Source organism: Cylas formicarius, unplaced genomic scaffold, assembly GCF_029955315.1.
Source record: "Cylas formicarius isolate icCylForm1 unplaced genomic scaffold, icCylForm1.1 PGA_scaffold_1__22_contigs__length_36826433, whole genome shotgun sequence".
NCBI lineage: Eukaryota > Metazoa > Arthropoda > Insecta > Coleoptera > Brentidae > Cylas > Cylas formicarius.
The window spans coordinates 11,222,765-11,249,116 of NW_026844264.1; the positions used below are offsets into that span (position 1 = coordinate 11,222,765).

The window sequence follows — 26,352 nt, forward strand, 5'->3', positions numbered from 1 at the left end:
TGTACCTTGCTTTTTTGTAGTATTTTTAAAGCGGAATTGAACTGTCTATTCAAATTTTATCTATAATTTTTAGTTTTTGAAATATATATGTTGAAATTTTTCTTACAGAATGATCTTTTTTTTAATTGATTTTTGAAATCAGAAAAAAATATTCTTTAAAATGATGTGTCACACTTTATATTGTATTTTTTGTATATTTATTTAATTTTTTATATATTTTTTTCCTTTCTTTTATAATTACTTATTTTTAGTTCAGGAAAAAAGACATAAAAACATAAATAAAATATTTAAAAAATAATAAGAAAATAAAGAAACAATAAAAATAGAAAAAATTAAAACAACAAAAATCAAATAAAGAAATGGCCAATCCATAAGAAAATTATCAACTCTGTATTATATCCCAAAAACTAAAAGTCATAAATAAAATTTGAATAGACAGTTCAGTTTCGCTTTTTTCGATTTTTTGTTGTTTGCATCGTCTCAATTAATTAAAACATAAGTTAAAGTGTTACTGCCGAAAAAATTTGTTCATCAATGGTAGAGTCTCAATCGAGATATAATAATTTTAATTCAGTTTGATATCGTTTTGACTAAGTTGCTGCTTATGCTAGTAAATAATTGACTTCGTTGTTTTTAGGAAGAAAAACTCCGACTTTACCTGATTCAGTAAAAAAGGTACTGAAAACTGAAGAGAAATTAGAAGAAGTGCTGGCTACTGTTAATTCTAATAGAAGTGAAGCAACGAATACTCCAGAGCAGGAAAAATCCCATTCTGAAAACGATAATTTAAAACCACAGTCAAACTCTACAAAACTTATGTGTTATTTGCTCTAAGGAAACTTCAGGTTCTCACAAGTAACTGTGGTAAAATTGTTCACTTGAATTGCACTCGAAGTATCAGTGGCACCAGTACCAACGATGACGAAGAGAGTTTTGAAGCATTACTTCTACACCTCCCCTGTGCGCAGACAATTTCTGCAGCTGCAGGTATCGCAAAAAAAAAGTTTCCGGAAATGTAACTGTAACAAAAATTGTTCCACTAACTCTTGTAAATGAAAAGATTAAAATTGTTATGGAATTCTAAGTGTCACCATTCGAAATATTGTACTAATAAGTGACATAATTAAGACTAAACATATTTTATAAGGGTCCCTGTATAATATGTAAGTGTATAATGCAGGAGCCGTAATTGTACCCAAAGAGACTTCTCTTTTTTTTGGAAAATACTTATTTATTGGTAGTAGGTAACATGCATAAATAATACAAGGTGTATTTGTGATTGTTCTTTAAGATACAATAAATTATTATTACACACTGATTTCTTTTTCTCCTATCACAAACTGTGCCTTATACTTGTACAACAAAGAATATTGACAATATGATAGTAATGCGGCAGATTATTTCGGAGATTGCTTGCTACACATTTGGAAAACCTAAGATTGTCGTACCACAGTGTAGGCAATGTCCGAAATATCTAATAATTTCCGACTTTGCCTAAAGTGGCCCGGCAATGCGGACTTTGTCTACGTTTGCCAAAACTAACCAAAACTAGGTAGACACATAATTTATATTAGATTATATTTTTTATTAATTGGGCTTCATATTTCTCACGCAGATTTTTCTTCAGATAAATGACTAAATATAACGTTAGTTTATATAACCCCTGATGATTAATTTGCTTGGTTAGTTAACAACAACGTCGTAACATTCCTTCTTCGTAATTTCAAATATTGTCATTTTTTTAACGTCACAGGAATGTAATGTTTAGTTAAAATCGACTGGAGATGTCGCGAAAAATAACCGCGGTATCGAATCGCAATTAAAGTTTATTTTTGTTTTCTATTTGGACAGTCGTACATCTCAATTAGAAAGCGTGCGGACTTGTAGAAGAGTGGAGAGAACCGAATAAAACGGATGATAAATCTTTTGCGTATAGTGTATCGGGGATACATCTATCGATTGGATTAAAATAACTTGTTGCCATACCGACGATCCCGATAGATAAAAACCTCCACCTCCAAGATTTCTTGAACATTGTTTGATCTGTCTCCTGACACGAAGGGTTTCCAGGTGCGACAACTGCCGGTTCTCGTAAGTGATGAATTTTCTTTAGATTTTACCATATATAATATACGTTTAAATTGTTGTATCTAGAACTAAATTAACAAATTTGTTAAGTACATGCTCATAAATTAATGTCATAACCTATGGTACAGAATAAGCAAATAATATTCATATATCATTTAGTCAGCGATACAATGGTTAATTTTATTAGCAATCGCTGCATTTTCAGTTTTTTTAAATTTCCCTCCAATTTCATCCAGATCCCACATTTATCGAATATCACAGACTCTAAGAATGTTTTGCAATTTTGTCAGTTCGAGTAATACTAAAAACCAAGAATGTTACTCACTATTTTGCATATACTCCTTGTGTAAATTGTATAAGTACGAGAAAATTGTAAAATACAATATGTTAAAGTTATAGCAATTATAATAAAGTCAAGTCAACAAAAAATACGTATCCAAAAATTAAAAATTTTGTAAAATCGCACTAGATTTAATTTGGCTTACAAAATGACTGACTAATAATGACATCTTTTCGGACCCTATATATCAGACAGTCTTCTTGGCGAGGTTTTAAAATTTATGAAAAAAAAACTGCTTTTAAAATTAGACTTTATCGATAACATAAAAAACCTAAAAATTATATACTCATTACAATTATTTCCTTTTTTTTGAAATCCCAATTTTGTCACGAAATCATATGCGAATTCTACTAGAATAAAGCTAAGTAACCTTAGTCACATAGTGAATTTCAAAAAAAAAATATGCAGGAAAATCCAATGTGTTCAATTAGATATTCGTAAGTTGCATCGGTTTAGACTAGACTTAGTAATTTAGTGGCTCATTTGCCACAGTACTTTTATGTCCATCTATCATAGCAGTATATAAAATTTGAGAAAAATATTTTTTTCTGTTTTTTAAAACTTTTGAACCAAAAGAATCTTTTCTGTATATCCTATCTATAATGTACGAGCACCGTAAAAACGTAGAAATATCCAAACACGCTTATTATTTCTACAGTTTTGATGCAAACAAATAAACAATCGAATATTCGTTGAATTATTTATCACAGAATTTGAAATTCCGATACGAGTTTCTCATATAGGGATACCAAGGTCTGAAAACAAATTTCGAAGATATGGGCTGTCCAATTTTCAAAGATACGTGGTTCACGTTTTGGTTAATTTTCTGGCTCTCTTGTTAAGATTTCAAATAATATGTTGCTATTTTTAATACGGTCTATTTATGTAAAAGTTAAGCTTATATAAAGTGAATGTAGACAACTATCAGTTTTTGGAAAGCCCAAGACAAGCTTAATCCAATTAAAACAAAAGTGCACATGCAGCATCCACGCTGTGGATATGATGTTTCAACTAGTTACAAAATCTTTAATAAGGTTAATGAGACAAATTAATTGGAAATTCTTTAAATACTGGGTGTCCCGTTAAGGGAAACGAGGTACGTTGTTAGGCAAACTGATGGTCCTGGAAATTAAAAAAAAAATAGTTATTAAGTCAATCGGCTAAGGAAAAATATTTTCAAATTTCTGAGGCTATTCGAACATTTTCGAAAATAAATGATAACTCCAAAAAGGCCTAACGCATTTTAACAAATTTGGAGTCATTAAAAAGGGCTTTTCCTAGGATATCAATCGTGCTATGAGTTGCGAATGCTGTGATATGACGTTTTCTACGTCAATATCTTTATCCATAACCAAAATACGAAAAGAACTTAATGTTAAATTATCAAGATATTACTAATCAGTTGACGACTAACTAATGTTATTAACTATTAAATTATTTAAGTAGTAAAATGTGTATTGAAATAATCAATATTTTTCTTCATTCCTAAGGCGTCGATGTCTTCTAGGCACTGGACTAGGATGAACTTATCGAGTTTAAATAACACTAACATAAATAAACATTAATTAAAAGACGGTAATCAATAGACTTTGATAAGCGTCAAATAAAGACATGAAAGATGTCTAGGGTAAAAACAATAGAGATAAATTATTTCTGTTAAAGAAGGTATTTCATTCATTTATGAAATGGTTTTCCACACTGAACTACTTATTAGTTAATAAAATTAGTTAGCATCGAGCAATTGAATGGCGACCGAGTTCATATTTAATTAAAAATCAGCGATAACGCTAAATATTTGAAAACGGGTAAGGATGCTAGAACGTAATGATAAATGAGTGATAAAAATAAATAATAACATTTAAATTTTAAAAATCATCTGACATTCTAAATAATAAATTATAAATTCAGGATAATTAGTTGTTTTATTCATATTTTAGATTAGGATAAGGGCACTGGACTGTTGGGCCCTTATTTAACTATGCAATAGCGGCAGTAATGTCAGAAAACGCCACCTGCTGGTAAGGTAATCTATCGATAAGCTATCGATATTTATTGATAGCCTAGGAAACTTCCCTTTTAAAAACTTCAAGTTTCTTCATGTAGTTACGGACATTTATTTAACATTCAATAAAAAAAAATATATGTATATATATATATATATATATATATATATATATATATATATATATATATATATATATATATATAATAATAACTTCGTTAATACTACAACATTGTAGTTTTCGTTTTTGTACACTTTAGCACTGTGATAAATATATACAGATCTCAAATTTCTGTTTTATCGTTCGCTCCGCAACACAATAGAAAAATCACCAAAACTTGTGGCTTGCGAATCTATTTATTAACTCTATTGTTGTGTCTATTTGTATATTTAACCTACGATGTTCTTAAAATAGCACTATCGATCTATAATATATACAATCAAATAATAATTATCATTTTTCTCTTGTTAACTTAATTGGATTACAAATTCTCCAAAATATAAACAATGCGACCGATAACATTATTGCCTGTCCATGTCAAAGTTCACGCAGTGAAGAATTTTGTGTTTTGACTGGTTACTTGGAAACTGCTATTGGTAGACCGTCTCCGCGTGGGTACATCCCCAATTACATAATTTCAAAAATCGATATCATAGATCCGCGACCTATTTTGCAACAAAATGGCCAGAAAAGAAAAGCACATTGTCGGGACTTTGGTTCGGGAACTTCTAGTTGGTATGGAGAGCGTTAAGAAATTGAACTATGAAGATATCGTACGTTTTATGTACCGCCCTACAGATCCTTCGAGTTTAGGCGTTATCAGATTTCTTTTCGGTAAGTTTTTGAGTGTTTCTTTGGTATTCGTTTAGTGTATTTAGAGGTGTAGTTAGCGTTATTTTTATTTTTCGAAAGGCTTGTTGATGGCAATTGATATTGCCGAAGAAAGGGGCGGAGCTGACATCGATTTGAGATGGGGCAATCCCCAGATCTGCCATTTTCCGTTAATCCCGATACTGAAACCGATGCCCTTCGCTTATATGTCATTGGTGTACGCGGTAATGTGGATAGGTAATATTTCTAATAATCAATAGTTTTTATAAAATCAGTTCTTGTGAATTGCGTTGATTTTTGATTATAGTTAACACAAATTGTAATCAAATTGAGTTATTTTTATATTTTATAAAATATGTTAAAATTCATCAATTTGATGTAGTATAAATATGCTTAATTATACTCTGTTTCTAAATGTGAGAGAGTTATAGGCTTGGTATTGTATCTCCTGAGAGCGGCGAGTAGGTAGATCTACCTCTGCCTTAGTGTTTAACATTAGATTTATAGTTACTTACCGGCACTTGTTGGCAATGAGTTGGACATTCTACAATATATCGACATTTTATTATTACTTCTAATATAAGTTTTTATTTAATTGATCTTAGACTACTTAATATATCAATTATATGTCCATCTTGATAATTATAAGCACACTAGTGTAGTGAAGCCACTCTAGCATCATTTTTCATTCACCCAACTCATATTTGTATAGTATGCAAATTAGTGCAACTTAAAAACTGAAATACTTAATTTATCCATGATGCATGTCATGGAAAATTAGCATTTTATTACTCTCATGCATTAACAAACTAGGTATTTACACAAAATCTTAAAAATAACGTTTATTAGCTATTCAAGACTGAGGTGTTTTTAGGTGCTGTAGGAGTAATGCTGGGGCTTGCGTTTAGAATCAGTGTTCTACTGTTTGGTATTAGCTACTGGTATCTATTTTTACTGGACAAGTCGTTCTGGAACAACCACAGCTACCTGTTCGGCGTAGTGACCATTTTACTAATGGGTTCGTCTGCCAATCATTTTTTGTAAGGGTCATTCGAATCCCTTCAGTGTGTCAAAAGCAATTCTCTTTGCAAAAACAAAGAAAAATATTTGGAAAATGACCTTTCTTTGCTTGAAAATACTATTAAAATAACACGACCTTGACAATAAATGAATTTTTAGTTCGTTGGATGGTGTATTGAATCCAAAAATTAGGAACAGCCACGTACCGTACTGGAATTATTTCATCCTCAAATACCAGTTCTTTATGCTATATTTCTTAGCGGGATTAAAGAAAACAGATAGCGAATGGTTAGAAGGTTACTCTATGACCCATTTGGGGGAACACTGGGTGTTTTCTCCTTTCAGGTAAATAAAAAATGTCTTCTGTTTATTTTCTATAATTCTTTAGAAACACTCTCACCTTTCGCTTTTTTATAGAATTGTTTTATCTACAGAAGAGATAGATTATTTGGTGGTGCATTGGTTTGGGTTTTTATTGGATTTGACGATAGGGTTTTGGATGCTGCTCGAATTCAGCCGACCCGTCGCCATGTTGTTTTGTTCCATGTTTCATTTGATGAACTCTCGGCTTTTCAATATAGGTGAGTCCAAGCTTTAAGCGGGAGAAAAGTTATATAAAATTTTAGATGAAAAAGTTTTGACTGCTTACACTATTTCTTTTTGTCGTCCATAAAAGTTCAGGGCGATATTAAATTAGGGAATAATTTGCGATTTCGCTAAAAGTTGAAGAAGTTTTATGTTTGCAAATTGCCCCACCGGGCGCAAAGTTTTCAACGGGTATTCGGAAAGTTTGAGTTTTGTTACTTAATAACGAATAATTTAATAATTAATAAATTGCTAAAATTAAATGCGCGGTTTCAGTTTGTGTTCTCGGCAGATGCAAATTTCCTCCTTTAGAAAAACCGCAATCAGCAAGTTACCCTCAGCGGTCGCAGCGGATTGTTTGGTTCTGAAATTAAGTGACGGATATTTTCGAAAATTTTGTTCATTTTCATTCATTCATTTTCAGAATTGGCATATTGGGAAGATTAAATATGAATCTATTGAGTAAAAACAATAAAAATAAAATTATTTTTAATTATTAAAATCTATTTTGTACGTTCATGTAGTGGTAGACTTAAAAATTCAGTATGTTTTTCTTTCAGGTATGTTTCCGTACGTGTGTTTGGCAACGATGCCGTTATTTTGCAACGAAAATTGGCCGAGGAGATTTCTACATATTTTTTCGGACGCAAATTCGCAAGTTTTGCCCAGCAAAGCTTGCATTTACCACAAGAACGATCCGGCGAGTAAGAATCGCCAATTACAAACCAATCCGACGTACAGGCACAAAACTGTAGTTGGGATTTTGTTGGTGCATTGCGTGCTTCAAATCTTTCTACCGTATTCACACTTCGTAACAAAAGTAGGTTGACTCATTTGTTACTTTTTTTGCATTTTTTACTTTTAAAAATTGTTGTTTGCAAGCGTAACTGTAAATCGGTGCAATTTGATTTAAAGTGAAATAACTATGGTCTGAAAAAAGGTGAGGCAAGTTTTGCAACTGAAGCTAATAATTGGGATTTGTCATCTTTCTCTTGCTCATTTATATAAAAAGAAGAAAAGGTTGTTTTCAGCGATATATTCTTGTTGAAATTCTTTACACATTATTATTTTATTTAAATGTTTTTATAAAAAAAAGTTTATAATAGTTACATTCTTAAACTTAATTTTTTTATATTGATCAAAATACAACCGAATATATCCACCTAAATGGTTACAACTGACCAATATTGACAAACCCCTCATTTTAAATAAAATTGGCCCAGCAAAATCCACATTGGCGAAACTGTTCCACTTCACTAAAGTCATAATTTTGAAATTCCGTAAATAAAAACTACAATACCAAAATGTAACGGGGCGCCATATTGCTCCTGTCCTTATGTTGTATTAAGGAGTTTTATCACATTTACAAGGATAATGAAGATTCAAAAATACTTCGAATAATCTGATTTGCATCACTTTCACTTGTGTATTGAACCAAACTAACCAGACCTAACCTAAAAGTTTTACGATATCTGTAAGAATGAATTTAAGTTAAGAATATAACTAAATAGATAGCTCGGTCAGAGAATAGACAAACAGACCAACTGACAAATAGAAAAACTGAGAAGACTCCCGAAAATCAGTGACATTTCTCAAATGGCGACTCCACTTAGTAAAGATAGAACCCAGAGCAGACGTCGCAAACCATGGCGTATTTAAAATTATGTTGTTAAATATGGCAGATTTAAAATTTAAAAACGTTCGTGCCAATTGAGTAAAGAGTAGAAGCGCGTAGAAAATTAAACAATTAAAAATGACCCGAAAGAAGTAATAAAACGAAACTTTATTTTAGTAAAAGAAAATATATTTATGAATGTTTTCAAATTGCCATCTTTTTTATTTGTGAATAGTGTATTATAAAAAGTTACTTTTGCATAAAACAGTTTAATACTCAAATATAATTTTATTATATATTCCAAAGAAAAATTGCTCCAAGAATGTACAAAATTAGGGTGATTACATATACTGTAAATTTTCTCAATATTCACCAGACGGACATTCACATACGAAGAGTCATCGATCTTGACCAAAGCCTGACCAAATGAATTGACCTATCTTTTTTTAGGTTAGCCTATTGCTTCGCGGGCAAACTGAAAGTTAGCTCTTCTGGTTATTTATCTATTCTGTGCACAGGTGTTCACATGAATTCAAAAACTTTATAACTTTTTACCTTGTTGAATGCAAAATGGTTTGAAACTAGTATAATAATATTGTGACATTTAAGGGCTACAATAACTGGACGAACGGTTTGTACGGGTATTCATGGGACATGATGGTTCATTCTTGGGATACGGTGCTGGTGACCGTAAGGGTAGTGGACAACGAGTCGCAAAGGGAACACTTCCTCAACTCGCATGCTTGGACTTTGAACGATAGATGGAACAAACATGCAGACATGTCCGTTCAATACGCGCATTGTGTCCGGGATAATTTATTACGTACTTCATCGAGAGTTGTACTATTAAGATTCTTTGGAATTACTAATTTTATTCCAGGCGAACGTAGGCCGGGCGAAACATTTTCTACGAATATTTCGGTATACGTCGACGTATGGTGTTCATTAAACAAAAGGTTCCAGCAGAGGATGTACGATCCGAATTTCGATTTGTTGAAAGCGAATTGGTCGCCTTTCAAACCGGTCGAATGGCTGAAGCCGGTACTGTCAGAAAACGACTTCCGGAGGAAAATGAAAGACATCAGCGATCATGTATACTCCTGGTCCAACCGGACCGAAGTATTATTCGTAGCAGATTTTCCAGGTAATCCTTTTTCTTTCGTTTTTATGTGACTTTCGTGGCTTACCAAATGTCAATTTCTATTTTGTCTTGCACCATTAATGTCGCGTTACAATTTGTTGCAATATAAACGTCGCGCGGGAAACCGCCAGGGGGCAGCACAATCTACGACATACGTAAGTCAGATATCGCAGTCATGAAGTATGTATTGGAGGACATATGATCTAACTGGTATAGATAAGACGCAACTGCTAATCTCTTCAAAGCTCGCTCTACGATACTACGTATTGCTCATTTTAAAGCTGTTGGAGGGAGGTGGAACTCTTTCGAATTCATAATAATAAGAACACAGACCATGACCGAAACTATATCTTAGAGGAAGAACAAAATAGACAATAATTAAAACAAAATTAAGAAGGAAAAGAAAACTTTTATTATAAAGGTTTGAGTCACGTTAAGCACGTACCTTAAAAAAAATCTTGGAATAATAAGCCGAAGATTACAATAAATAAAATTATTCGTAAGCGATCTCTTGGATGTTTGACAATTTATGTTGATTGACAATGAAAAAAAATGAAGGGCGGACGTCTTTCTCGCTTTTGACTGTGGCTCGGTCGAGTGAAGTTGGCTTGGCTGGCGCGAGACAACGCGTCACCATAGATCAGATAGAGATTATGTTTGTCCGAACACGAAGACATTATGAGGGAATTCATAGAATTATATAAAGACAATCCCTGCTTACAAAATGCGTGCGTACAAAATTTTAGCTGAGAAGTTGAAAGAAATTAACGAAGATACAGCAAAGGAAGACGTTATCAAAAAAAAAAAAAAAATTCAATGCGGAGTTGTTTAAATTCCATTATATTCTCAGATAATTTCTGTTATCTTCCGATTCTAATCTCAATTCATTTATTAAATTAACATGCGAGTGTGTATTACGTTTGGATAACCACGACTTCACCCATTTCCGTCTTTTTCTTTTCTTTTTTTCCATACTTTCAACTGCAAGAACGACAGCGGTTGTAATCACACACATTTCTTCGACGTTGATTTTTCGCACAGCTGCAGGTCCCACCAAATGGTGAACCTCGACGTTTACCTGAATAGTAGAATTCGTTTCGCACTTGCTCGTGGACTTGCCTGCATGTGTATAGCCCCCATTAGAGAAAAGCTGCAGGGAACTGAATTCCATCGTACAAGGGAATTAAAAACTTTGCGTTTTCCGGTTGATTAAGTAGTACTTGCGACATCTGAGGACGTCAGGCTGGAAGTGTCACTTCTCCTTAATTATAACGTCTCTAAAAATAAATAAATAAAAATTTTTGGGGGTGGTGAAATTTTAATTGATTCGTACGATGTTCTCTCTGCGTGAAAAAGATAAGACTAGTTAGGTAGCCAATCTTTTAATCAGCTCTGCTAGTTGCCGTTTTCTTTTCCGTAAAGTTTTGAAATGAGAAGTTGAAAAATGTTTTCAAACGCTTTGTAGCAACCAATCTTAACATGTTCAACCGTTTGAGTGGTACACGTAAGTAATTAACTTAATTAATTAATTGTAATGATTAATTAGCTTGTTTTCATCCCCTAATCAATTTGTATTAGTTAATAAAAGCGTGATCCAGAAGTCATGTTTCCTTTTACTCAGGGTTTTCAGGTTTTCAGTATTTAATACTTTTCTATCAATCCTAATTTTTTTCTAATCTGGCCACATGATGTCAACAAAAAATGTTCAGATTTTACACCGTGCCTTTTTCAAATACAATATATAACAATATTCCGACATCTATATATGTATATAGGTAGCGATTGATTCTTAATTACGGTAGTAGTGTTATAAATTTAAATTTAACAACGGAGAGCCATTTAAATCCGATTGGTCATTAAGTAATATATTCGAAATTTTCTTGCTAGGTCTTCTATGTGTTTTATTGTTTTATAAATTTTCGGTTTGGTGTTTAATATGGGATAGATAGAGTTCAGAGTTATTTGAAACTGCTTTTTAGTTATAATCTTATCTATCAACCCATTATTATTCTATTTCTCTTATAATATTTAATTCTTCAAAATTTTCTGTGGTAAGTGGTAAATTAAGTAGTCTGTGGAGAAAATAATAGAAGGCAGCCATTTTGTGTGTGTGAGGGTGATTTGAGTTATTATGTGGTACTGCGTCCGTGTGTGAGGGTGTATGGTAATTGGAAAAATCTAATTTGTTCTCTAATTCACTTATAGTCAAAAATAGAAAATTCATCTTGTTCCGTCTCTATGGTAAAATTCATAATGTTATGTATGGAGTTAATATTCAAAAAGGACTCTAATTGTCTATCCGTTCCAGTGAAACAAGCAAAAACATCATCTACGTATCTATACCGCCAAAGATTTTTATGTATGATATTTCCGACATTATCCATGAACATGTCTGCATCTAGTGGAATAAGTGGATTTCCCATAATTAATTCTTCTGTAGCACTATAAAATTGACCTTTAACATCGAAATAATTTTGATCTAAACAAACTATTAAACTATCTATCATGTCAGGGTAGCCTTGTTAGAATATCCTCTATTATGTTTATTACGCCAATTGGTGGAATGCTACGAAGTAGGACGTCAAACGAAACTAGAATTTTTTTAGGAATCCGGAGTCTACAAGTGTAAATGTGGATCATGTCCCAAAATTTATATCGGACAAACAGGTAGAACATTTAAGACTCGCATTAACGAACATAAAATGGCGTATAAAGATAAAAATTCGGCTTCTAACTATGCCATTTATTTAAATTCAGAAATGCACAAGTTTGACGATAATTTTCATATTTTACATAATTAATCAACAAGCAAAAAATATGTAGGATACTATGGAGATTAACCAAAATGAGATATTCGAATTACTTAATGACCAATTGTTAAATTTAGATTTAAGCAATAAAACCCTAATATTGTCATATTTTGTAAAGGCACGGTATTCCCACCAATATATAACTGAGAAAATCCGAGCAATGTTTGTTCTAAAAGTAAAAGCCATCTCATTTCAATTCTTATAAAATAAATGGTAAAGCAAAATATCTTTAGAAACATTTAAACAGTTTCCTTGCTTTTTCAGCATCATCTGTTTTCTTACAAACGCTTCTTTCCTCCCCAGGTCTATATCTCGAGAACTACGTCAGCGAAGACCTGTACAACGTCTCGATCACTCTGCTGGAAGGCAAAGTGGTCTTCGAATTGGATTACCCGGAAACGGAACAATCAGTGGGCATTGAATTGTCTCCGGGCATCGGTTACTCTATTCCCGAAGGCACGTACCACAAAGTGCACACGATCGGAGCGACTCCATCGCGATATATGTACACCTTCGTGAAAACTGACAGCTATCGCGAAGAGGGCGCCATCGACGTCAAATCGATGTACTCGCCTTTCCCTCTGATCGAAGATGTCAAAGGTAGAAAGACGGCCTTTTCTCGAATGATAAGGCATATCGCAGTGTCTCTGTCGCACATTCTGTTCGGGACGTCTTTGCCAAATTTCAACAGTACAGCTGGGAAGTAAATTTGACAGATGTTCGGCACGCTTTAAATACAACTTAAACTGGTAAGCTGTGCTTTAAAGTTAAACGTTAAGCTTTCCGGTTAATAGTAAAAGTGTTGGTCTTTCCGCGGGGTACTTCACAGTCTGACTTATTATGGTTTCGCACCTAGCTAATAACGTCCCATTTAAATGTCATAACCTGATTTTTAAGTCCTTTAGTGATTACTACTAGTCGATGGTCAAGAGAACACCTCAAGTTGACGTCATAAAATGATTCATTTGATTTAAAGAAACGCTTAAATATTAATGTCAATATATGCGAACAACATTTATTACAATTTTTTTTTAATTTAATTTTCCCGTTGACTTATTTGTTTAATAAAGATGAAAAATGTTTTGGTTAGTTTTGACGTTTCGAAAATTCCACACCTAACCAATCAAAACTTGTTGTTTTGAAAGATCACCATGACAACGAATGAATTTTAGAGGAAATTTTTAATGCATTGGTATGGAAATTTATCAACAAAATTAATATTGATCAGTTAAAAACTACTAAAAGCTACTGGTGTGGAATTTTCTTACCCAATATTCGGACTTTTATTGGCCTCTAGTGGTATTACTAGTGAATAAAATTAGGAAAAGAATTTCTGTGTTAAAAATACATTTTTTAGATTGAAATATATTATTAAAAATTTAATGTTGTGTTTAAACCTTATTGATATTAATGATAATTCGGATACAGCATGCAATCAAAAATTCATTTTGGATATGCAGGAACTTTCTTTTGCTCACTCTATAATGATCATTTTGAAAATAGTAGGACGCAATAAATATATAGGATATTTTTTTGTGCTACTAATTATTTAATTATTCATTTATAAAATAAATAAATAAAAATTACTATTATTAAATAATTAGTCGCACAAAAACAACACACTAATGCATTAAAAAATCACTATATACAGTATCGCTCAAAATGTTCTCTGCTAATTTCCTTATTTGTATTTTGTCCGATAACCTAAAAGTACACTTTGACATCAGTCATCTGACCAATGTCACTGGGGCAATTTCAAAAAATTCGACCTGAAAGTGAGACTAATACAGACAGAATATCGAAAAAAATTGGTATGCGGGCACTGTATACTTATTTACAGTTACTTGTCTGTTATTTGACTGGAAGCCTTTCGAGAAAAAAATAATTTCAAAAATGAAAAAATTTAATTTTTAATTAATTAAAAATAAAAGTAAATGGACGGTAAACTTGTCCTTTGTCCTGATATCGCTGTAATAGGCAACGTTGAAAGTTGAGTGCTGGAGGGTAGTTTCTCAGAGCTTTGGTGTGAATTTTGCAGCGCTTTGATAAATAAGTTTTTGTAATTTACGGTAGATCATGAAAGACGCCAATAAAGTTGCTTTGCATTTACAGTTGTTTTATTTGATGTTTTTAAATTTTAAACAAGTTTCAGATTCAAAATTAAAGCAAAATTTTTGATTCAATCTGTTTAAACTTAAAAAACTGTCACTTAGTTATATTAATCAACTTTTTAAAGTTTTAATGTGATGACTAGCGTTACCTTCCTGTTGATTGCTTATTTAAAAAAATATTCGCTTGGGTTGGACTGAAAAAGTAAAACAGCACGAGCTTAACATTTTATTAAAAAATTATATATACATAAAAATAAACTTAAGAGTAAGTATATACAAGAGTATTCTGATTTAACAAATAAGCATCTTGAATTTTCCGTCTTCACTTCAAACAATAATTCATCTATTATCACAACCATAAAGCTCTTTCGCAAAATAGGTAGGTAGTCCAAAGTGGAACCAAATTGGGAGCGAGTAAGAGAGAAATTTTGCTATATTCTCATTGGGCATGCAGAGTACAGAAACGGCGGGAGGAATGTTATAAAAATTAAGTCGCTAAGTTGTCATTCGTGTCCGTATTGGACCACACATAATTGACCACAAAAATGATCTCAGTAGGTCCATCGGAACTTTTTTGAGGCCTTTATTTTGCAATTGCAGATGACCTTGTACTAGAAATTGAAGTAGCCATATCTAATCCGACAAGAATAAGAATAAAATTCTCATCCTTCCGTTCGTTGTCGTAACCGAAACTGAAGATTTGTTCTCACATCGTTTACCCAAACAAAATTTTTTTGCAAACTCTTAGTCTCATTTGTTCACGTTGTTCAGTGGGCGCCAAAATTAATTCTTTTCGGAAATTGTGTCCAATACGGAAGTGGTCATCGATTGTGAAACGGTCAACGGGTTAATGGTGATGTTTGTAGCGGCTTTGTTCGGCTTGGCTTCCAAAAAGTACGTTTCCATCGAACCTTTCCCTTTCACGTCGATCGTACCTCTGCAACTGAGCGAGTACCCTTTTTGGTTGAGGATTTGATACACTTCTTTGGTCACCTACAACATAATGATTGCTTTAAAATATTTAGAAAGACGAAGCGTGTTGATTTTCTTTCAGCCATTGTTTTACTTCCAATATTCGATATGGACCAAAATAATGAAAAATGTGAATATGGCAATTTCATTAATTGTAATTAATTATGATGGTGTCTAATAATTTAATATTAAAATGGTTTTATTTTTGGATGAGAAATTCGAATTTTTACATTGATTTAAGAAAACCCACACCTAATCTGATCCCATATATTAAATTAAAAATCTAAGGTCAATCAAGCAACATTTCGGTTAAACGAAAAAATTCTGGGTAGCAAATTTTAAGTCGAAAAATATTCTAGAGAATTTGTTCACTAACAAAAATGAAGGATTTAGAAAAAAACACGTCTTATAGGTCTAACTCTTGTTTAAATACATTTTTCATTTCCAAAACTCATTGGGCACTGCATGTGTTTGATGGTTGTCAGGCTTTCGAGAACTGACAACGGCTATAGATGTATATATGATGACAATATATTCCGGGATATCATCCGTTCGTTTGTTGAACTCCGGCTGGAATCCTGCAGACGTTTCGCCAAGATCTCACTTTTCATCCTCAATGCTAACGCTCCGAAAACACTTCGAACACTGTTTTCGTAGCGTATATATATTTTCATACGTATTGATTCACGGATGGAAAAATATGTTGAAAAAATATTCCGGGATATCATCCGTCCGTTTGTTGAACTCCGACTGGAATCCTGTATCCGACTGGAATCCTGCATCCGACTGGAATCCTGCAGACATTTCGCCAAGATCTCACTTGCCACCTTCAATGCTCGCACTACAGTGTTTGAGGTGTTTTCGGATGCAGGATTCCAGTCGGTGTTCAACAAGCGAACGGATGATATCCCGGAATATTTTTTCAACATGACCGTCGAGAGGTCATTAATTTGACAGTTGTTATCTACAATATACAATTTTAAAGATTTATTTCTTTTTTAATTTTAAAGACTTAATCTTCATTGTTTTCATTTTATTCTTCTATATTACAGTGACTTAGCAATTAGAACAACTATAAACCAATAACATTCCTTCCGGAAACTTATATTTTATAACATTTTTACCTAAACCTGACACTCTTCGAATGGCTTGGATTAACTTACTTAAAAGGATCTCTTCAACCAATTTTGATTGATTCCTTTTTGTTAGTAGTTCTTTTCTTTTAGAATCGTAAGAATTGACGGGAAACGCATAAATGCTTTTGACAAATAAAAATTGCTTACAAGCGTTACAGATTTTTTGAATGTCAAAAATCAAAGAATCTAGTATTTTTAAAAAACATCTTGAATATCCATTTTACAAGCTTTAAGTAAATCATTGCATATTGCATATTCATTTATAACTGTGTTATATTAATATTCAAGTAGTTTTGGTCAGTTTCATCACAAGCTACCTCCGAAAATCATACCGTGTATTTTTTGTATCATACGCACATGAATTTTCACAAAAAAAAGGAGTTCAGAGTATTTGGAAGGAAAACGGCGCAAAGTGCAGGATAGTATGTGAAAATGAGGGATATGCGTCGAAAATCTGTGCGGAAAGGGTCACAGTGAAGTATATAAAGGGATTTTTTTGGAGTATACCGTATATAGCTATTAGATAATAAAAAATAAAAATAAATTTTGTTTGTAAAATATGATTCCCAAAATTCTGGATCTCCAGATTGCGCACCACATTTTTTATATAATAACACCGCAGACGTTGTAAATATTGAAGTGTTTGAAGTGTGGTTGGTCTTATGTCTACATCTACATATTTTCATCCAAAACCGTTCGGCTCGTATTTTTTTCACTAAAACACTGCCATTTGTTCCAAACTGCTGGTATATTTTGGCAAATATTTTTTTCCTACCAATCGACTATGGGGAAATTTATATAAATATATAAATTATATTGTCTGAGAGCAAGAGCTGGACTTTTGTTACTGGCGATGTAACCTTCTAATTGATCAACTTGTTCCTCCTTCGTATACATTATACAAAATAGACTCAACAAAAATGCAACTTAATAAAATAAATAGAAAATAGTGAAAGTCCGAAAAAATACGTTTAAAATATTATAATACACTGATACCTGTCAAAAAATCACCACAACCGAGAACTACTATAATATCATCAATATTGTATTTGTGTCTTTCAACAGGCAGGTTTCTATATATTTGTTAAAGACGTTATTATTAAGAATATGAATATTTTTTAAACGTTTTTTTCCATTTAAAGGCTTTAAATTATGAATGTAAAAGAATTTACATATTATTGAAAAATAATTACCAATTAAGCCAAAATACTAAGTCAGAGACCCGTACTATGTTATATAATTGAAACTGTTATTAAAGTGGCTATTCGAAAATCCAATAATATACATAAAAAAAATTGAGAAAGGTATCATTTTGCGAAAGGTGGCAACACACAAGAAGATATTTTAAATTTGATCATTGCCTAAAGAAAAGCGTTATTTTTGTAAAAATAATAAATGTAAAAAAGTTAAAAAAGTTAATGAGCAACCCAACAATGAAGGTTTAAATATAAAATGAATTTTAAAAATGATCGCTAAAAAGTTCGAAACGGTGCATCACAGACCCATGCTCATATATATCCGTTCAATTTGTCTTTGCAAGGACTATCCAAAAATGCAATAAAATGTAGGGTGTTCTATTTAAAAAAATGTAACTTTGTTTTACCACCCTGTATATAAAAAAGTGAAGATAATGAAAATAAGAAAAATAAAGATCATTTTAATGGAAACAACTATAGAATTTTTTTTTTGTAACTTGTATAGGTTTGGAGATAAGGTATCATCTGGTAGGAAAAATATTTGTGTTTGTTTTCCTCCACAAGCAGTAATATGTTCAAATCTCTATTGTCTCTTGTTTCTGCTCTGTTATGGACATTGTCAGCTGCTGCGGTGCCTTTGAACACAAATTGGGCAATAATATGTTTAACTGTTGAAATCTGAAGTACAGTTTTAGCTGCAATTGAATAACGCATATTTAGCTTAAATTAAAGCCCGCTGAGTAACGTATAACGATCACAAATAATATTGTTAGTCACGAATTTTTGTGTTGTCGTTGTCAAAATGTATTTTTATTGGTAAAATATTTTTAAAATTTTTCTAATTTTGCGATCGTATTTAATTCAATAACTGAAGATTAACTTATTTAAATGTAATTAAACCCGGCACATGAGTTATTCATACCGGCCCCATCAAAAAGTTATATTACAACTTTGCTATAAAATTATCTAATAGTTATATGGGAACTGGTATGTCGCCTACCTGGATTTTGTCACATACTCCTGTGCTGTCCATCCTGGACGCTACGTTGACAGCGTTTCCCCAAATGTCATATTGAGGTTTTCGGGCGCCGATTACTCCTGCAACCACCGGACCCACGTTAATGCCGATCCGAATGCGAAAATTATTGAACGAATGTTCGTTGACTTCGGCCAATTGTTCCTTTAAGCGCAAGGCGTAGTCCGCCATCGCGGTCACGTGGCGGTAACCCTGCATATCGCACGTCTTCTGAGTGAGACCTGCGAATTGTACAATTAAATCGCTGGCTTTTGGCTAACCGTCATTTTAGTGTCGGGTTTGAGTGCCATTAGTTTTTGCAAACATTTTCGCAAAACAGTATGAGTTATGAAAGTTTATCAAAGTCGCGACTGCAAAATGGCGTTTATCAAACTTGTTGCAGAATATGATATTACTCCACTTTCATATAAATTGCTGGCAGCCTGTCACTTGATGTAGGTTCAGTTCAGAGTTCAGTGAAAGTTTACAGAATAATTTATAAGTTGCCTCACTCGACACCACGCACGTGACTGTCTACCTCCCTCGCCGCGTCTCTATTATTGGAGTGGTAAAACGAAATCCGTACACAGTGACTTTTATTTTTCATCGATCGGTTTGTGCAGTTCGATATCGGGTGTGTGCACAAGAATTTAGAGCTGGATCGGTGTGATGAACTTTAATTACGTCGTCACTTAATTGCAACGTTGAAGGCCATATTATATGACATACAGTCTGTCATCAAAGTCTCATCCAAATCCACATCGGGTGGGTTAGTTCCCATTGAAGATTATAACGGAAAATGTGTGTATGATATTTGAAGAAATATTTCTTAGTAAATTTATCTTGGATAATAACGCATTATAAACTCTTGAGATTGGAGGGTTAAAAAGTGGTGACTTAGACTCTTTTCATGCATAAAATTTTGAGTTAACTCTTAAAGTTCTCCCCTGTTTCGTATGAATGAAGCTGCAAATCTCTACTGCCCAGACCTGTATGTTTGTTGCTGTTACAGGACACTCTTCAGTTTTACCTTTACTTTCCTTCTTTTAATTTTTTCTTTGTGTTTTCTATTTAGACTGAGGTTTAGACTCAGTTGGGCAGTCGTGCTCTTGCGAGCTCTGTTTTAAAATAATATCTTTAGATTATAATAAGACATATGATATATATGTTTTAATGCCGAACTGAAAGCAACGTAAGTTCTGTACACAACTTTTTCCTTCTTTTTTTGTATTGTTGATAACATTATATTGTAAGGGATGGGTTAGTTGCCATGTAAGATTATAACAGAATATGTGTATATATTTTGCCAGGATTTATGCCTCGTCAACGGGATTCATATAAAAGACAAAGTTGGAAATGATATCGCTGAAAGAGAAGTCTCCGTAATTGAGGTCAATTTTTTAATCACTTCCTCAGCGACATTTACAAAAAATAAATTAAGATGCTCTGCAAGGAAAACAGTTTCCTTATCAGATGACTTATTTTTGTTATGCTCCGCATTTATTAGTACCCACGCTACCTTGGTTTTACTTTTTACAAAACTCCTGAATTGCTCCTGCGTCGGTTTTTGCTGAGTTGAACTTGCTGACTTTTCGCCAATCATCTTGTTGGCTTCTTCTGAGCTTGACTGAAACTGGTTCATAATTTACTCTGTATCTGCGTATATATTGTTTGAGGGGGGTGGAGCGAAATGAGGAGCATAAACACCGTGACGGATGACTGATTCCCATATTGGTGACAGATAGATACCTGAGTCGCGGTTAAGATTGTTGGGTTGTTTATAGATTTGTCTCTCACGAATTTTTCGGTAACAGCTGATGAGTTTTTTTGTCTTAGCCGTAAGGCTCTTTCGTGTTCTTTGAGCCTAGTTAATATTTTTCGTCCGGTCTCTCCAATGTATTCTTTGCCGTATATGCACGGAATGTTGTAAACTCCAAGCATCGAAGATGTTGAGAGATTTTTGGACAACTGGTAAATCTGGTTTCGACGTTATATTGATGTTTTGAATGTAAGGAAGGACCACAGTGGCAAGTGTAGGGTTGCGGCATTATTGCCATTGGAAGGTTGTAGCGAAATGTATTTTGTGATGGAACGCTTAATATTTTAAATGTGGAAATTATTAGACAGAAGAGCAGAGGTTTCAATTCTGGGTTCAGCGACTCGGGCTGAGATGGTTTTACGGCTCTGTGTGATGTGACCACGTATTAAGGTATCGGTCTGTGTGCGTAGGTTTTCTGTAAACACAATGACCCAATGTTAGGTCTGATTGGCCAATTGTGTTCATAGAAAACCTACCCAGACAGACCTATACCTTAATTCATGGTCACATCACCATCTGGCCCAAAGCAATCCTACATTTGCCACTGTCGCCCTTCCTTACATTCAAAATATCACTGACCACATATCAAAAGTTCTAAAGAGTATAACGTCAAAACCAGATTTACCACTTGTGCAAAAATCTCTCAACATCTTGCGTCCCTCAAAGACAAAATTCCATTTGAGATGCCAGGAATTTACAGCATTCCATGCGTATGCGGCAAAGAAAACATTGGAGAGACCGGACTAAACGAGGGAGAGAGGCTCAAAGAATACGAAAGAGCCTTACAATTAAGACAAATAAACTCATCAGCTGTTGTCGAATACAATCACGAAAACAGACTAGAATGCGAGCCAGTTTCAGTGAAGCTTTGAGGAAGCCAACAAGATGATTGGAGAAACGTCAGCAAGTTCGACTCAGCAAAAACCGATGCAGGAAGAATCCAGAAGTTTTGTAAACAGTATTACAGTACCCTGTGGAAGTTTCTTTGAAAATTTACCTTGGTTTTTTTTATATTCTTTAGATAGCAGTCTCACGAACTCTTTATGCCGGGGACATTCAATGTTTTTATTAAAAAGTTCAAGGGTTTGAATTTCATATTATATATTTATTAAGATACACACATCACCCCTTTCTCTTAGAGATCTACATAGTGCCCCCAAAGACACATCACGCCGAATACGATATTCATTCATAATTAAAGATAACTGGCCAATGTTTTCAGAAATACCTTCATTATTAATATGAAACAGGCTGAATCGGAGCGAATAAGACAGAGAACGAGGCAATTTTATATTATTTTGTAAACTCTTGTAACCTCGGTAGGTCTTTTTCAAATTTTAGTTTTTTATTTTCAAATTGATATAATTTTATTGCCCGTCCGACTATTTTTTTATTGTTTCCGTTTTTGCAAAAAAACGTCAGTGTATATCACGATAGTCAAGATACTGGCAAATAATTAGGATGAATGTGCCAGATTATGAGACGTCTACTGCATCGACGATGTTGTAAATGTAATCTTCCTTTCATGAACATGAAACTCAGGCACTTACTCGTCCCTCGACACTCGCTAAATACGTAATATAAGGTCCGGTGACTCTATTAAAACCGTTTCGCTACCACAAAAGATCCCTTTCGGTCGGACAAAATTAAACTTTTAACTCTCCCAAAAGGACATACGTTACCTACCCGAGGCGGCCATGTACGTTGCTCCGGTCGACTTAATTTTCTCGATGTATTTGAACTGGTCCTCGGAAAGCATTTCGTCAAAGTCCGCGATGATTTCGTTCAGCAGTCGAAGACATTCGACCCCTTCGTTGTTCGCCTCGAGCTCCACGTAGAACTCCGAGAAGTTTGGAATCGACGCGAACATAATGCATACGAAATCGCACTGTTCGTGGTAGAGTTCCTGGAATAGGCAGATGTTTTGACTAAAACTACCGAGCAGGCAGCTAAACAAAATAATAAGTAGGTTAGTTGAACGGGGTTGGCCAAAGTGAGGGAAACTCCTTTTTCTAAAGGAGACAGACGAGAGCAAATAATAGGGTGTAATTATTCTACTATGGAAATATCTTCAACAAAGAAAATCCTGTTTTTATATAATAGTTACGACACTCAGAGGAAAGACGTAAAATTAAAAAAACAAACGCTTTTTTTTATCAAAATTAAATAAATATCGGGTTCATAATGTTCTACGCGATCTTCCGAAATCGATATCCAATCATCATTTTTCCCTCCAGTTCTCTTTTTGTCTTCTCTAATTTTATTCCTTTTATCCAACTTCGCCTGGGTTTTCTTCTCTTTCTTCTGCAGCGAGAAGTCCATCTTAGAATTTGTTTTGGTAGTCTTCCATTACTCATCATTTGTATATGGCCATACCATCTGAGTTGTTTCGTTTTTATAACATCTGTGATGTTGTGGCTCCCATTATTTCCCGTATTCTTTAATTTCTGATTTTATTCCTTTTTGATTTTCCAACAGCCGTTATGCAGAAGTTAATCTCCGTTACCTTTAGCATTTCTTCATTTCTTCCTTTTAAATTAAATATGATTTTGCTTAATTGGTGCTTCTTAATAAATCTATAAGGCGCTATATGATTCTATAATGTCTTGATGAAATTAATATGTGCATGAAAATTTTTATTAGTTATTCATATTAAACCAAAGCATTGTAACCATTTGAATTGAAAAGAAAACAATAAGAAAATGACAATTTAAACATGCTCTAGATTTAAAACGCAGAGCCCATCATTGTGAATTGTAAGGAAATTCCATTTTTCTGTTAACAGTAGAAACTTCAATTTTTTAGTTTCAAGTACATGCAATAATAATAGAACATGTTTTCTTATTTACAACGTAGTACCATTGGTTTGATAACGCATTACTTATTTCTTATAAAATATAACGTTTTCATTGGAATTAAATTTACTCTGACATTAAATTAATAATAAATAATACCATGCTTACGGTTTAATGAAAGATTATTTGAAAATTAAAATGGTGTTTAGCTAATAAAAGCCTTTTTTTTTAATTCAACGAATATTTCAAAATAATTAAATAAAGTTACAATTCACACATTAAAAAAAGGATTGAAAAGCGACTTGTTAAACCGTTTTAACTTAAAATAAAACGAAGAGATTTTTTTTAAATCATACCTAATTGCTTTTACTTAGGGTTTGGTAATAAATTGAAAGAAAAATATTAAGAATGTCTAGGTGTGATTTTCACCCATTCTTATGATTATAAAAAAACGGAAAAACGTTCTTTTGTAACAAAAGAGAAATAATTTGTTGTAAACACAATTCAACAATAAGCAATACTTCAAATATAAAACCAGTCGATTTGTTACAAGATGATTGCTTGTGCATTTTAAAAGGCATTATTTTTCTGAGTGTATATATTAAAAGAGATAGTCTAGTCTTTTAAATATATTGTATATAAGGTTGCTTTGTAATATCCTCCTATAGTAACCAGTATATAAGTGAGGACAGAGTAGAATGCAAACCAGTTTCAGATAAGCTCTGAAGAAGCCAACATGATGATTGGCGAAACGTCAGTAAATTCTATCGATCAACAATTGACAACTGTAAATAGTATTGCATCGACCTGTGAAAGTCTTTTTGAAAAATCAAGGACCAATATTTTGAGAGAAAACACCCATGGGGATGTTTTCGGAAGACTGCAGCACTGTTAAGTCTTAATTACTTAGGACACTTTGGATGTAGAGAACGATACCATTTTCAACGAATAATTTTTCAGGGTGGAAGACGAGTCGCAACATTCGCCATTGGACATGACTTTCAGTCTCTTCAACGAGCTGAAATGGATAGAATTATATGAGGAGGATGCGCGGGGCACAGGACGCAAAAAAAGGCCAAAAAAATGACATACCTAAACGGAATAGGAAGAAGTAATGTCAGAAGAACTTAAAGAAAAAAAAAACAAGTGCAAACCACACAGTACCAGACAAGTGCAAAGTAACAGGACCAATGACGGACAAAGAAGGAATAATTAAATAAATCTATCGAATGGTCGATTCTTACTTAGGAATGTGCCAAAAGACTCCGTACCTCAAAAAAATGAAGTACATATTTCGATTTCGATTATTTTTTATTTTCAAAAGACAACATTTGTAGTCCCTTTAAAAAGAATGCATGTCTGTGCGTAAACATAAGAAATGCACATTTCTTATTTTGAAGAGGCACCCTCGATATATCGCAGTGTAGGGGTCGTAATTCATTAGGTGTATATCGCGTTTGTTATTCGTCCCCCCCGAAATTTATTTATTTATCCCTCGTTTGGGATCACCATTCTTCAAATGCCACCCTGCGAGGAGAACATTTTCGGCGTTACGAAGCGTGAAGTTTTATAGATCCCATTTTTAACCCGACATTCTCGACCGAACCAAAATTCAGAGTGAAAAAGGGAAACCATTCGTAACGCTTTACCTCCCCGAAACAAAAATACCGGCGCCACTGGAGTATAACAAAATTATGGCTTTATTTTCAACACAGATTTACTTAATAGCTTAATAGCTGTCGGGTGGTATAGTTCAAAATGAAAATTTCCATAGATTTTCAACATGGGAAATTCTTTGTAACTTATAATTAACCAAAACTAACTAGCAGCGAATAATTATGGAAATTTTCCTACATAACGAGTAACTGAAGAACTTTATCAACGTGTTGCATACTGTGGTTTTTCCATGATCTATGTATATCATCTAGAACCTCTGGGAAGTACTTACCACGTATGAGCTCTTAATATTAATGGGAAGGTTATTCTTAATATAGTTTTCGATTTTCGATTTAGTCTCATATATACCAATAGATCACGAAGCCAATTTTTTGAATGCTCTACAAAAATATTCTCTTATACTTTTTCGATAAATCGAACCATTTGAAAGATATTCGAGGTCAACGATTGAAGAATTTAACGAAAAATAACTTTTTTTTTGTGAATTTTGTTAGTGACTGAAAAATAATTATCATGAAATATTTTCAATTATTCTTATAGGAAATTTAATGCTCTGCAAAAAAGCTGTAGTTTATTGATTACTCTATCTATTTTAAAGATATTTACATTGGAATCCCAAAAGGTACTTATATTCATAGTTGTTAATAAAGGTTTTCCACTTGTTCATTGGAATGGTAAATTTTGAGATTATGTATTATCTATTTTAGAAAAAAAATTTCTTCCGTGATGTTCTTTGACAAGTATTGAAACTGTTTTTCGGTTTTCGTCAAACACTGATTATTTTCAGATACCAACGCTACCCCACAATCTTCTGTGTCGTTTACAACTTCCATTTGTTTAAAATACTCTTCGTTTTCCTGGTAACTCTCATCTGAAGCCGACAATGCAATGTCAACATCAAAGAAGTCATTGATTTTTGAGAAACGTAGTTATTCAAGTCCTTTTCAATAATCGAATTGATGTTCTTTAGAATTTACACCATCTCGAATTTTTACAGCTTCGACTTCTTTCTTTTTTATATTGACTGGAACAATATTATCAAACAGTGATAAATTATCAATAAAATTGGTTTAATGGTCTATTGGTGATAAGATATGATATATGAGACTAAAATGCGAAACTACAATGAGGATAATCTTCCCATTAATACGTAGAAAGTACTTTCTAGAGGTAACTAGCAATTAGTATTTGTGTGACA

At 33.2% G+C, this 26,352-nt stretch overlaps 2 protein-coding genes across 5 annotated transcripts in view; one reads left to right on the forward strand and one right to left on the reverse strand.

Moving 5' to 3' along the window:
- The first annotated feature begins 1,881 nt into the window (after positions 1-1,881).
- On the forward strand, positions 1,882-14,516 carry LOC132696476 (vitamin K-dependent gamma-carboxylase). 4 transcript variants are annotated; one of them, XM_060661307.1, is made up of 11 exons: positions 1,882-2,091; positions 4,366-4,446; positions 5,088-5,265; positions 5,344-5,499; positions 6,137-6,302; positions 6,442-6,627; positions 6,700-6,863; positions 7,428-7,687; positions 9,092-9,305; positions 9,363-9,626; positions 12,737-14,516. In XM_060661307.1, exons 3-11 carry the CDS (start codon positions 5,112-5,114, stop codon positions 13,138-13,140), a joined length of 1,968 nt encoding a protein of 655 aa, XP_060517290.1. In that variant the 5' UTR covers positions 1,882-2,091; positions 4,366-4,446; positions 5,088-5,111; the 3' UTR covers positions 13,141-14,516. The 4 variants fall into 4 exon arrangements, with proteins under 4 accessions (XP_060517290.1, XP_060517288.1, XP_060517287.1 ...); XM_060661305.1 differs by having other exon boundaries at positions 4,366-4,451; positions 9,092-9,626; XM_060661304.1 differs by having other exon boundaries at positions 9,092-9,626.
- Positions 14,517-14,756: 240 nt separating this feature from the next.
- LOC132696243 (adenylate cyclase type 6) overlaps positions 14,757-26,352 on the reverse strand; it is a 206,586-nt gene continuing 194,990 nt past the window's right edge. The window contains exons 24-26 of the mRNA XM_060660966.1: positions 22,369-22,588; positions 18,849-19,105; positions 14,757-15,537 (exon numbers count right to left, since the gene is read on the reverse strand). Coding sequence (XP_060516949.1) covers positions 15,328-15,537; positions 18,849-19,105; positions 22,369-22,588 — 687 coding nt within the window. The 3' untranslated portion in view covers positions 14,757-15,327. The remainder of the gene's footprint in view (positions 15,538-18,848; positions 19,106-22,368; positions 22,589-26,352) is intronic.

Bases quoted from the DNA above. Each gene is read 5' to 3' on its own strand.
- LOC132696476 (XM_060661305.1), top strand. From the start codon at position 5,112: ATGGCCAGAAAAGAAAAGCACATTGTCGGGACTTTGGTTCGGGAACTT. The intron at 6,864-7,427 runs GTGAGTCCAAGC...TTTTTCTTTCAG, and splicing joins CTCTCGGCTTTTCAATATAG to GTATGTTTCCGTACGTGTGT. The intron at 9,627-12,736 runs GTAATCCTTTTT...TTTCCTCCCCAG, and splicing joins ATTCGTAGCAGATTTTCCAG to GTCTATATCTCGAGAACTAC.